The sequence below is a fragment of the Rhizoctonia solani genome, chromosome 4 (assembly GCF_016906535.1).
Source record: "Rhizoctonia solani chromosome 4, complete sequence".
NCBI classification, from domain to species: domain Eukaryota; kingdom Fungi; phylum Basidiomycota; class Agaricomycetes; order Cantharellales; family Ceratobasidiaceae; genus Rhizoctonia; species Rhizoctonia solani.
Window position 1 is genome coordinate 2,550,217 of NC_057373.1, and position 12,174 is coordinate 2,562,390.

At 48.7% G+C, this 12,174-nt stretch overlaps 7 protein-coding genes across 7 annotated transcripts; 5 read left to right on the plus strand and 2 right to left on the minus strand.

Moving 5' to 3' along the window:
* Window positions 1–498: 498 nt before the first annotated feature.
* RhiXN_00845 (Fungal Zn(2)-Cys(6) binuclear cluster domain) lies at window positions 499–3,073 on the plus strand (the record flags this gene model as incomplete). Its single annotated transcript, XM_043320664.1, has 11 exons — window positions 499–546; window positions 605–654; window positions 706–742; window positions 799–827; window positions 879–1,427; window positions 1,476–1,793; window positions 1,856–2,045; window positions 2,102–2,584; window positions 2,639–2,789; window positions 2,841–2,873; window positions 2,925–3,073. The coding sequence occupies 11 exons, from the start codon at window positions 499–501 to the stop codon at window positions 3,071–3,073; spliced, it is 2,037 nt and encodes a 678-aa protein (XP_043179676.1).
* A 302-nt stretch (window positions 3,074–3,375) lies between these two features.
* Window positions 3,376–4,234, plus strand: RhiXN_00846 (uncharacterized protein; the record flags this gene model as incomplete). Its single annotated transcript, XM_043320665.1, has 6 exons — window positions 3,376–3,577; window positions 3,637–3,691; window positions 3,747–3,820; window positions 3,870–3,893; window positions 3,944–4,062; window positions 4,112–4,234. The coding sequence occupies 6 exons, from the start codon at window positions 3,376–3,378 to the stop codon at window positions 4,232–4,234; spliced, it is 597 nt and encodes a 198-aa protein (XP_043179677.1).
* A 385-nt stretch (window positions 4,235–4,619) lies between these two features.
* On the plus strand, window positions 4,620–6,006 carry RhiXN_00847 (Transcription factor Iwr1; the record flags this gene model as incomplete). The annotated part of the gene is made up of 7 exons (XM_043320666.1): window positions 4,620–4,698; window positions 4,755–4,882; window positions 4,951–5,362; window positions 5,419–5,602; window positions 5,658–5,746; window positions 5,800–5,850; window positions 5,921–6,006. The coding sequence occupies 7 exons, from the start codon at window positions 4,620–4,622 to the stop codon at window positions 6,004–6,006; spliced, it is 1,029 nt and encodes a 342-aa protein (XP_043179678.1).
* Window positions 6,007–6,480: 474 nt separating this feature from the next.
* Window positions 6,481–7,804, minus strand: RhiXN_00848 (cytoplasmic protein; the record flags this gene model as incomplete). Its single annotated transcript, XM_043320667.1, has 3 exons — window positions 6,481–7,302; window positions 7,453–7,724; window positions 7,777–7,804. The coding sequence occupies 3 exons, from the start codon at window positions 7,802–7,804 to the stop codon at window positions 6,481–6,483; spliced, it is 1,122 nt and encodes a 373-aa protein (XP_043179679.1).
* Window positions 7,805–8,191: 387 nt separating this feature from the next.
* On the plus strand, window positions 8,192–9,486 carry RhiXN_00849 (AmmeMemoRadiSam system protein B; the record flags this gene model as incomplete). The annotated part of the gene is made up of 7 exons (XM_043320668.1): window positions 8,192–8,240; window positions 8,287–8,392; window positions 8,443–8,511; window positions 8,563–8,675; window positions 8,728–8,839; window positions 8,891–9,025; window positions 9,081–9,486. The coding sequence occupies 7 exons, from the start codon at window positions 8,192–8,194 to the stop codon at window positions 9,484–9,486; spliced, it is 990 nt and encodes a 329-aa protein (XP_043179680.1).
* Window positions 9,487–9,652: 166 nt separating this feature from the next.
* Window positions 9,653–10,281, minus strand: RhiXN_00850 (ribosomal protein L32; the record flags this gene model as incomplete). The annotated part of the gene is made up of 5 exons (XM_043320669.1): window positions 9,653–9,713; window positions 9,769–9,938; window positions 9,997–10,105; window positions 10,158–10,204; window positions 10,246–10,281. The coding sequence occupies 5 exons, from the start codon at window positions 10,279–10,281 to the stop codon at window positions 9,653–9,655; spliced, it is 423 nt and encodes a 140-aa protein (XP_043179681.1).
* Window positions 10,282–10,727: 446 nt separating this feature from the next.
* RhiXN_00851 (dienelactone hydrolase family protein) lies at window positions 10,728–12,072 on the plus strand (the record flags this gene model as incomplete). Its single annotated transcript, XM_043320670.1, has 10 exons — window positions 10,728–10,809; window positions 10,864–10,903; window positions 10,953–11,023; window positions 11,080–11,139; window positions 11,193–11,218; window positions 11,289–11,417; window positions 11,481–11,642; window positions 11,718–11,789; window positions 11,844–11,946; window positions 11,999–12,072. The coding sequence occupies 10 exons, from the start codon at window positions 10,728–10,730 to the stop codon at window positions 12,070–12,072; spliced, it is 819 nt and encodes a 272-aa protein (XP_043179682.1).
* Between the last annotated feature and the right edge of the window lie 102 nt (window positions 12,073–12,174).

The following is a 12,174-nucleotide window of genomic DNA, read 5'->3' on the forward strand; positions in this document are numbered from 1 at the left end:
GTATGCTAGGGTGTTTCCGACATCAACTTCTCAATCAGAACGCACACTGCCTTTGCTGACTCAGTCACTGGGATTCACCAGTGTTCATCCAGATGCCCGATGGAGACGCCGACCAAGAAGCCTGAGCACACGGAATGACCACTGGGGTCCACGATCATATCTCACCGAGGTGATCGTACCTGTCTAGGTTGGCACAGCCCCTCCTCATAGGCCCTTCTCATCCGTCCCGTCGGTTTTGGATACTATTTCGTAGCCCTGTACATTTTGCAACAATGATGTGTGGAGAAGACGAGCGTAAACAAAGGTTTGTGGCAAGCTGATTCGACGTTTAAAGCATTCAGAGCTGTGGGGGCTGTACGTCTTGACCGATCTCACCCTCCCAAGTTCGATATAGCGACCCACACTGGGTTCACCGGACACACATACTCCCTTTGGCCGCCATCAGCGCATAGTGCTCCCCGGCCTGACCAACAGGCCGTGCTTCGCCCGCCAATCCTGATGCCTAAACCCGCCGCCAGCTCTGGTCCTGCTCTCCGCAGGAATCAAGTGAGTGAACTTCACCAAACTCCGGATGCAAGGTAACTAATTTGCTATACTATCCTAGGCTTGTCAACAATGTCGCCGAAGGAAACTCAAATGTGATGCTGGTAGACCGTGAGTACTTCGCTCCTTCGGTTGCATTCTATCTCACACAATGAGCTCCAGGCATTGCGGTACATGTGTCCGGCAATGGAACGCCTTGGTGGGTTACTGGATGAACGCTTTACAAACAGCTGCTTACCTCAGGGCCCCTGTTAGATTGCAGTTCCGCCTCCCGTTGGGTTCAGGTAAGAGTAAAGCGATTGTGCGAGATTATTTGTAAACCGTGATTTCCATAGCCACCCGCCTGCTCCAACATGCTCCTACGACCCAGTTGAGGGCGTCCCCGTCGTCCCCGACTCGATTGAAGATCCCGTGGAGCGGATAAAGATCATCGAGGCGCAGATTGAAGATCTTCAAAACAAACTTCAGAGTGCCCGACGTGAAGCTAAACAGAAGGGCCACGATATAGGAAAATCCCCGTCGCCACCGATGCAACTATCCCCGGAGATGGCAAGGTCCACACGTGGAACAACAAGTGGGTCAGATAAAAGTAAAGACCGATCTCCTACAATCCCGCCCCAACCATATCTCTTTTCGTCTTCACCGGCCTCCTCACGTCCATCTACTTCCCCATCGGTGTCTGTTTCAGAGCGTAAACATGCCACGCCTTATGCGCGTCCTCGAGCTGCCACACGAGCCAACACAGCGACCGACAGTTCATCGCACACACCAGTACGACGCCCGCCCACTTCGAGCCGATCACTTCCCGCCGATTATTCGCCACAAGCTCAGCCGGACAAAGATTGGGACCCGAATCTTCCGGCTCCTAACATTGTTGCTCACCTGTAAGTCCAATTAGGAGCTATGAATTTTCAAAGCTGACGTCTGTTCAGCGTCGAACTCTTCTTCCAAAACGATCCATGTGCTTCCCGTATTTTACATCGAAGTTCGTTCGTTGCCAGCCTCTCCTTGCCCACAACGCATCCCGAATTCCCTCCTCTAATACTCATCCACGCGATATGTTGTGCTTCAAGTCGATGGGCATCTCACGATGCACCGAGCCGTCAGGAAAAGTTTGCCGAGTTTCATGCAGCCAAGACTCGGACCATATTAGAAACGGCTCTGCGAGCTAATTCAACCGATTTGGCAATATTTCAGGCATCGATAATTTTGCAGTACTGGGCTTACGCAGAAGGAAGAAATCTTGACATGTGAGTCCAAGCATGCCGACCCTCGGCTTCGGACGCTTACCGAAATACTTACGGCGGCATAGAAAATTCAACGCACGGCCGTTCCTGGAGCCCACTCCGAGCAATACCCAAATGGAAGAGAAGCGAAGAGCTTGGTGGTCTTTAGTCATGTTTGATCGCTACGTCTCGCTGGGAGCCTGGAAGCCCTCCGTGGCAGAGGCAGATCTGATGGCGATAGAGCTGCCTATATGCACTGTGGATTTTGAGTGCGAGGTACGGTGAACGCATTGTTTGTATGTCGCTTAAGTATTGATCAGCTGGCTTTGTAGAGTTTGGTTTCTCCCAACCCACAAAAGGTTCACGATCCGTCATTCTTCCTTTCTCACCCAATCGGCTACACGGATTCATACATCATACTCATCAAGGCCACCCTTTTATTCGGAAAAGTGACCGACTATAACCTGACAGTTGATAGCCGATCCTCCAGACGGTCAGGTGATCCTAGAGATAGTGCCGTCTTTCGTGCTCTCGACCGCCTCGTTGCGGTAGATTTTCTTCAATCATTACCAGATGACTACAAATCTTGCCTGGGAGCAGGGTCGACCGGGTCTATGGTCGACGCGGATTTGTACCTGGCGCATGTGCTACCTTATGCGGCTACGATTTCTCTTCACAATGCTCACATCGATTATTCGAACCCTGGGTGCCCTTCTGCCGTACGATGCATACAGGCTGCCAGATCTATCATCCGTAATTATTTCCTACTAAATGGTACACTGTTCGACACTAAGCGGCTCCATCCCTTTGTAACGGTAAGCCCCCATATTTATTCATATTGGGATAGCGTGTTTGACGTCAGTCTCAAGGTCTGCTGGTATTTGGCCGCTGTAGTTCTAGTCCAGCTCTGTAAAAGACATATAACTACGGGGGACCGTGGAGGAGAAGCTACGGTTTGGGGCGAAATTGAAACACTGAAACTTGCGATGTTGGAGTTTGGAAATATCTCTCCGATTGGATGTAAGTGGCCACACATAGTACACAAACATGATGCTAACCGAATATATGCAGTACGACAAGAAAAGCTCCTTCAAGAAACAATTGGTCAGTCGTTGAATCTTTGCTCGCAAACGTCTTTATTGACTTGCCTTCTAGACGATGTGATTCAAAAACCTGTACTACCAGCCAATTTTGGGCTCGATATTCCCATGTACACATACCCACTACAGGATTTGGCGGTTTCGCTTTCTGAACATGGCTCCCCTGAAGGTTCGAATTCGTTCTCCACTACTGGCTATCTTTGAGGTGTTTCTATTGCGTCTATTTATTATTATCTCCGTCTATCTGTCCGTCTCTGGGGCGTCATGGGCATCAAGCATATGGACTCGGCATCTATTTATTTATGTCATGCTTTTACTATTTATTTGTTACTCGCGACGATGCTCATCGCCTTCAACTTGTATTTTGTTCAACATGCACTCTAGTATTATTATGATCATCCTGATACGACTCAAGTTCACCGAGTGGCCCGGGCCCCGGAAAGCACGCGTCCACGTGCCAAAACGAGGTATCAGTACAAGCGCCCACTGTTCTGGTATACCACCATATGGCAAAAATCGAAGTAGAGCCAGAATCCGACCATGATGATTATACAGTTGAAGATAAATTCGGAATACCTCTTTCTCGACCTTCAGAATTAGGAGAGATACCACACGATGAACAAATGCGGCTGATAAACGAGACAGGGATATTGGGCCGGTTGCCAGCCAAAGATGAGGAGAAGCTTTCGCCTTTAGTTGATAGTATACGTGAGTTATTGTCTATTACTGAATATGTGCCCTTGAACAAGCTATTATTTTTGCTCTAGTTGATACCACTATCATGGCTATACCACTCGGTACGCTCTATATCGTACTTGATCTGTGTGTTTCTTGTTCCATGTCATTGCCTTCTCAAGTTACTCACTAGAGAATATAGTTTGGTCCAGCAACAATACGCCCAACAACCGACTATCAAAGAGGAGGTTGGAAGAGTTGTGACAAACGTCCCTAGTGAGTTTATCTGTTCGGTCTAACACCCGTCGTCGCTAACACAACACAGTCCTTTTCATTCTGATCTATTACAGTACGCGTCGGAATTGCAGGAGCATTGGTGTATTCTAACCAGGAACTCAGCGAATAAGTACAAGGCGACTCCGTTGGCTCAGCTCATGTTGTTCTTGACGGCAATACTAGCGGGGCCACGTATGATTTGGTTGGTGAATAAAGGTTCTTGGCTACACGTCACTCGTCAGGTAAAGTGGGGTTTATCCTTCTGTTCCATCTCTGACTTTCTTGTACCAGGCGCCTCCTTTAGGCACAATTTGGATTTATACAATTATCCAGCTCAATCTTATGCCGGCTGTAGCCAGTCTCGCTATAGTTTTTGGTCTAGCCAAATTTATGAACTGGAAACTAGTGTTTTGACGGGTTTCTTTGTTTTCCTAAAACGATATGCGCTCATCAAGGTGCCCACCGAGCTCAAGAACACACCTCGAGTCGCGGCGTATGAATGAGCGCAGAGCAAATACTTGGGCATTCACATCCGTGTTCTGGGTGATTCGTTTACATACATGACGATAGGGTTTGGGCTCTATATTCAACTCACAACACTCGTCGCATTTTTCACCAAGTAACACAATTTTCTGCATCTACGATACTTGTAATTTATGTACTTTGAGCCAATAATCGGAGTATGGCCTGTTACTCCCAATACGTGACGTAAGCTGACGCCTCCGGATACATCCGCGTGATTTTGCTCTCCTCCTCATCGACCCCACAGGCGTCATTTCTTATTCCTCAGTCTAACAACATGGCAGTCACATCCAACGAATACTCTCGTGCAATATTTGTCAAACGAAAGCGTGTTGATGAGCCCATGGATGCATTAAGTCGGTGAAATGTTGTGGGCGGTGTGCTCCAAGCACTCACTAGGCCATCCTGTTAGTGATTGATCTGCCTTCCCAAACCAAGCGCTATCGAGGGGCAGGAGAGGGACAGGGTGTGTTCGCACTTGCAGAGACAATGACAGAAGATCCTTCCCTATTGGATGACCAAAAGGCCAAGGACCTACATGTACGTGTTTCCCCTTGGCTCTCCGGACTTAAACACCGCATTTCGACTGAACAATAAACCTTGGGAAGAAACGACTGGCGATGATCAATCAAGAGCCTAGAGCGTCACCCAAGGTATCGTCTCCGGTCGCGATGGTTATGTCTCCTCCTGGCGCGCCCAGATCGGCGCCTCCTCCTACCCGCGAATATAAAGTATTAAGAACTACTCGGGCCCCTTCCTCCGCTGTCACCTCTAATGTTGCTCAGTCATCATCACTGCCGACCGGGGCTGCCACTGCCCGAGCTCCGGTACCTATCCCTATCCCCGGACAACCATTACCCTCCACCTCCACTTCGACGGTTACGGACCAAACCGAACCTCCAGAACCAAAGTTTGTTCTTTATGAGGCTGTACTCGCGGGCCCATCAATTGTAGAGCAGCCGGAAGAACCCGCGCCCGAGATGCAAGAGTTCCAGGATCTTTTGCAAGAGTATTTGCGAGGTGAGACCCCACAGTTCAGGGACATTCTAGGGGCAAACTAAGCTTGGTCTGGCTAGTCAACGAGATTTCGTTGGATGCACCCCCTCCCAGAAAACCCGTGACGAGCAACTCAGCCACTGCATCAAAGAAGCCAGTTGATGAGGATGAGGATGAAGTTTACGTTTGGGATGTGTTCTATCAGCGTCAGAACTTGAGCGGAGACCTAAGTATTTGGGATGGATTGGCCAACGTCGGGACTTTGTATGCCGTACTCAACTCCCTTTGCCCCAACCAGTACTGACTCGCCTCCGAATAGATCAGGACTGCCGCCCACCGAGGGGGATATTCTCGCCGATGAAGAAGAGAGTGACTCGGTCAAAGACGAGGCTGATGAAGATTCGAATGGTTTGTTTACTAGCCCATCTGATTGAGCGTCCAATAATTTTATTCATTTATAGAGGAGGACTTTTACCGGAACGACTACCCCGACACGGAGAGCGAATCCGATGGTAAGCCGGAATGTCCAATTACGGTCAATCAATTGTATGACTCATCTGCCACGCGTTTAGTCTATGAAAGTGACGGCGACCACGAGTGGAGATGATATCACAATCAACTTTGTTCCGTTTTTATCGGCTTCTCGTAGCACCACTGTTAAGTATTAGGTATCGGACACTAACCATCCAATTGCAACGATATTCTGTATGTAATCATGTATCCTCAACGCAAAGCAATATCATGGATCTCGCAAATCGGTCAACCTGCCATTCAGAAACTAGCTCATCGGGTCGTGCGTTTCGTTTACACATGAATGACATGTACAAAATTTTCGAGAGCGTGAGAAAAGGGGTAGGGGATAGGATGGGGACAAAACGGACAAGGGGAACAAAGGTTGGAGGCAAACTGTCCAAAGAGGAAGAACGGTGAAATGCGTGCTCGATGAATGTACTGTCAAGCGACACACTTAGAATTGAGTATTCTGCTAAACGAGAACGTGGGGAAGGTACGTGAGGGGGCCAAGGGAGAGGGGTGGGGTGGGCCATAAGGGACATTCGGAGAAAAGACATCAAGGGTAGGTAAAGGGATGGGGAAAGGGATGGGAAGAGTGATAATGCTTGAACGAAGAACAAATCGGGCGTTTACTCTCCAACTGCCTCACGGCCAACGCGACGCTCCTTCTCGCTTTCGAGTTGGTTATAAAGCAAGAACAGGGCCTTCTCGTTCGCGTCGGGGGTACCAACGATGGTAAACATACGTTCGCCGGTCTCATCATGAGGGGTCTTGGCGATGCTGATTTTGCTACCAGAAAGGCGACGAATTTCGGTAATCTTGGAGCCAGCGCGTCCAATAATACATCCTACCATGTCCGAGGGAATCGAGATATTTTGAGTGCGAAGGGCGGCGGCAGGAGGTGTTTGAGACGGAGGGGGACTGCGAGAGGGAGGAGAGTTGTTGCCAACAACCTGACTGATACCAGATACTGAGCGACGATTGGATGCGCCACTGTATACATTGTCGGCGGCGCTGCTAATGCGACGAGGCGTAGTCGACGTTGAAGGAGCAAATGCGCCCGAGTTACGACGAGCACCAGTGCCTCCCAACGGGTCGGCACCTGTTCCCGGGCCGGGGTGGTACAGTACAGTACCCAATCCGCGCTCCCAATCCTCGAGCAAGCAACGACCGATTTCGGCGATTGCACGTCCGATGCTCTCAGATGAACCTTGAACTTCGACAACGCGCTCGGTTGACTGTGGGAGCATTTCCTTACTTGCTACCATGCGGGCACCCGAGTTATCCTGAATGGCCTTAATCTTGAGACCCCCGCGGCCGATAATGGTACCCATAAGGTTGTGCGAGATAAGGAGACGAAGGGAAGTATGTGTGCTGCTGGGAGGTGGTGGAGGTGCACCTGGAGACGAGGGGGCGGATTGAAGGAGCTGGGTGATAATTAGAGTGTATGCCTATAATGGGCCGTGTTAGTAACTGAGCAAGTAGGTTGTATTTGTGTTCAAATTAGATTATACGAAATGAAGAATTGCTGGGCGGTGCAGAGAGTACCGGGCCTAGTAGCCGCATGATTGGAATACAAAATTGAGAACGTGAGTACCCACCTTGGCAACATCCTCGACGGTGCCACTGACACTAAGCACACGCTCGTTGACGCCCTGGACGACCTTGCTCACACCAGCCTTGACGCCAGTTTGCTCACGCAAGTCGGCGACATTCTTACCGCCTTTTCCAATAATCACACCGGCTTCCTTGGTAGTGACAAGTGCACGCAAGGTGAGGGTATCCGAGTCCGGGCCGTTGTTCTGTGCAGTACCATCTGCAGGGGAACCGGGGCGGGAGTGGTTGTTTTGGTCCTCCGCAGGGGTTGGAGATGCTGTAGATCGGAATCAGCGGTTGTGTGTATGGTGCATATATTGCTATCTTACCGGAATTATTGGGGGCGGCGGAGGACATGGGGGGAGGGGGAAGAGGGTCGTGATCTGGGTGGATGGTGATGGCAGAGGAAGAGTGGCTTTGGGATTAGACTTCCATCCGTGACTTTTTTGTCATGGATATCCACGTGCGGGATTCTACAACGGTCACGGGGCGCTCCTATTTCGCATTGCATACTTGTGGACATCCATACTTATTTGCTAATACGTATTACCCTGGTCTATAATCACACCTAATGTTTCTGGAATTTCCGTACTTCATTTTGTGAATTTTTAACATGTGTGATCATCCATATCAATTCCCCTGATCGAGTCCCTGACGGTGAACTTTACAATCACCAAAATCCAGCGACACGACATGTGGCTGTGCTCCTCCTGCCGCCCCAGACGTTCCTCCAGATCCAAATTGATGTCTATCAGACGAGCAACACACGCCGGGTCATGGTATACTGACAATGGTAGGCAGTAAAAACTGAGTCATACCAGCTTCTGATCGAAGTCTAGCCGCAACCCTTGATTCACAACTCGATGGCTGGCTGGCACTCGTCCAAGATGGTGCGCTAGAAGGTTTCCGTCCACCAGTTACAGGCTGCAAGGCCATTATTGCTCCGTACGGATCACTGATTTTACGTATTGTGCATTGATCTGACATATATCTAGGCACGCCGGATACTCGTATTCTGGGCCTGCTGCGGCATGGGCATATAAGAGTATTGATACTACCGGCATGTGAGTGACCTTGCGACAAGCTCGTGTTAGTCAATATAATACAATCCACAGAAAGCGGGTGTTTATCCTCGGGCCTTCTCATCATGTGTACTTGAGAAGTTGCGCCCTGTCCAAATGCCAGTCATATGAGACTCCAATAGGCCCCTTGCCATTAGATCTGGATAGTGGGTGGAGGAATCTCCGTTATGAACATTGAGAACTGATATGTTTATATAGCCATCGCAAAGCTACGCGAAACTGGCGCTTTTGAAGATATGCCCCTCGGTACCGATGAGGATGAACATAGTATCGAGATGCATTTGCCTTATGTGAGGAAAATCTTTGCAGGGTAGGTGATCCGTGGACGTTATCGCTACTCTATCTCAAACAATAAACCTAGACTCGATATAAAGGTAGTTCCTATACTTGTGGGAGCAGTCGACCAGGACCAAGAGGCAGACTTCGGAGCACTACTAGCCCCATACTTTGCGGAGCCAGACACCATATGCATTGTTTCTAGTGATTTCTGCCACTGGTGAGCACCATCCGCCATACATCTGAAATTTCATCCGGCTAATATGGAATCAAAGGGGCACACGTTTTAGTTATACGTTTTACTACCCCTCCCCTCCCCCGAGTGCTACTCCAACGAAGCTCTCCCGGAGCATCCAACCCAACGAGGACTATCCGATTTACAAGAGCATTACAGCACTCGATAAGCAAGCTATGGATATTCTTACTCTACCAACCGAAGCTCCCGATACCAAGACGGCGGCTCAGACTCATGACGCCTTTGCTAAATACTTGAAGGAGACTAAGAACACGATCTGTGGGAGGCACCCTATTGGAGTATTGCTCGGAGCATTGGCTGAGCTTGAAAGGGGTGATTCACCTAGGGCTAGTGCGGTCAAGTGGGTGCGATACGAACAGAGTAGTGAATGCAGAAAGCTTCAAGACTCAAGCGTAAGTTACGCGAGCGCTTATGTGGTATTTTAAATGGAACTCCCTGAAATGAACGAATTGACGTGAAATGCATAATTTTGTTTCATCAAGAAAGTGAGTGCAAAGTATAGAGCGCATATTCATATGTCAAAGAATCCATCATGATACATGCAAAGTAACGAGTAAAAAAGACAGCAACTGGCAACCAAAACAGACGGTTTTACTCCTCGGAGCGGAGTTTTGCTGCGGGGTTAGTCACCTTGATGCTCAAAGCTTTTGCACTGAATACCAGAATTGAATTGGGTTCTGTTTTGAAAGCATAAATACAATACGTACCGTTCAAGGATGGTAACACGGTTCTTGCTGCTGACACCATGTGCAATCTCTGCCGCGAAGCTCTTGTTGTGCATCAACAAGAGCTCGAGCTCGCGGACGTTGTTAACAAGGAACTTCTTGAGTCCATTAGGAAGAAGGTGGCGAGTCTTCTTGTTCGAGCCGTACCCAATCTGTGTCCCCGACGCCTCTCAGCATGTGGTTAGCGATCGGAGAGCTCCAGAAACGCACCTTGGGCATAGGCAACTGGCCCTTGAACCGCCTGCGCACCCTGTTATCAATACCCTTGGGCTTCCTCCATGCCTCCTTGACCGAGACGTAACGGTCGGATTGGTGGCGCCTATGGATGTGGATTAGTGTGAACGCGCCGGGATGGGGACATAATAACGCACTTGAAGGGCTTGGTGCGCTTCTTGACAATCTTGACGGTCATTTTGGTCTGCAAATAATAATAAAGTCAGCTCTTGTCCCAAAACTCACAGCAATAATTATTGTCCATCCAAGTGCAGAATGCATAATCCAGCCCCAAACTTAGTATGATCACCCAGCCGCATGCAATGCGTAGAAATCATTCATGTCGACTAGAAATGACAAAATGCAAACTCACAGTGTCGGCGGGCCTTGAGGTGTCGGGAACGCCGTATGTTTCGTTGGTATCGTTTGGTGATTCGCAGTGTCCGGATCAACGACGGACTCAAATTTCACTAGCGCTTACACCGTTACAAAACTACTTTTGTAACGCAACAATCACTTCTCCTTGATAGACTACTAGGAGTCTTTCGGATTCGAAGCTGGATACTCTACTATCGATAGATCGATCCTCCCACCTCTCACCATTTGTATTGGATTTTGTATTCAAGTTTGTATTGATATTTGTAGTGCAATTTGTATGCGTGCTCACTAGATGCGTATATAAAGCCTAGAAGAGGACTGGCTTGAACATTCACAACCACTGAACCATCATGTTGATCACCAAGACCCACCACGACATTAAGGCCTCCAATGGTACTATTAGAATCTTTGTCATTTCTCCTGTAATTCAAGGTATAGTCTCTTTCTGGGAGACAAAGTCATTATAATTATTTGATTGATTGTTAGTTTACCCCGAGGCCAAGTTCCCTGGAGTAGTCGTCTTTAGGTATTGCCTATTCACATTACATATGCACTCCTTTTACCTATTCACTCAGCGAGATCTATCAAGTCACGGGTCCCGTCGAACGATTTGCGGGGCAGATCGCAAGTCAGGGTTATGTAGTTGGTATGTTAGCAAGCTTCCCTAGTCTCGTCTGAACTTGCTGAATAACTCTCCTAAAGCTTGTCCATCATCTTATCATGAATTTGTTGGGCCGGAGCCCCTCGCGTACGATACCGAAGGTTTGTTCAATATCAACCCCACATCCACGTGAAGTGTTCAACTGGGTATACAGGTACCGATCTTGGGAACAAGCTCAAAGTAGGTTGATCGTCCAGCAAAAGGATGAGGCCTATCAGCTCGAGAATTGATGTGAATAAATTATTTGTAGATCGAAAAAGAAGTGGCCGCTTATGATGAAGATGCGACACTCTCGGTTGACCTCCTCGTCTCACTTCCCAATTGCACGGGCCGGGTTGCCGCTACAGGGATGTGTCTCGGAGGACACCTGGCATTCCGTGTATGCGCATTTCACCTTCACCCGTCCAAAATAGTTAGCTTGAGCGCTCAAATACCTAATCAGGCTGCATTTGATCCCCGGGTCCTCGCCTCCGTGTGCTTCTTTGCGACTGATGTTCACTCGAGGACGCTCGGCAAAGGCAAGAACGACGACTCACTGGCTAGAGTAGAGAGAGGTGATCTTAGTGACGGCCGCACGGAACTTGTTATGATTTTCGGCAAGCAGGTATGCCCCATACCTAGAACTACGGGGACAAAAATGTCACTGTCTAATTAATTATCATGCGGGATCTTTGAATAGGATACGCACGTCCCACGTGCCGGTCGTGATCTCATCCGCAAGACCCTAGAAGATTCAAACGTTATCTTTAGCGTAAGTCGATAGATGCCGCATATATTCTACTACCTTTATCCATTCGTGACGTAGTTGTTGGAAGTACAAGCTCAGCATGCCTTCATTCGAGATGAACACTCCAAGGGCCGTTGGGACGCGGCTTTGACCAAGTCGTGCTTTAACTTTATGATGGAAGGTGCGTTACAATTTACGTGGTAGAAGGGAAGTTACTAAACTCAGTATCCTAGTATTCGACCGTACTGTAGCCCGCGATTTGGGTAAACATGTCCCTGTGTCCGGAGAAATCAAGCATGTTTGTTAGCGGTCTGAAGCTTCCACGCTAAGATACGGTCTGCTTTGTTTGTAGAACAAATAACTCAAAATGAATTGATGGTTGTTACGAGCACAGGCCGAAGGGATTTGA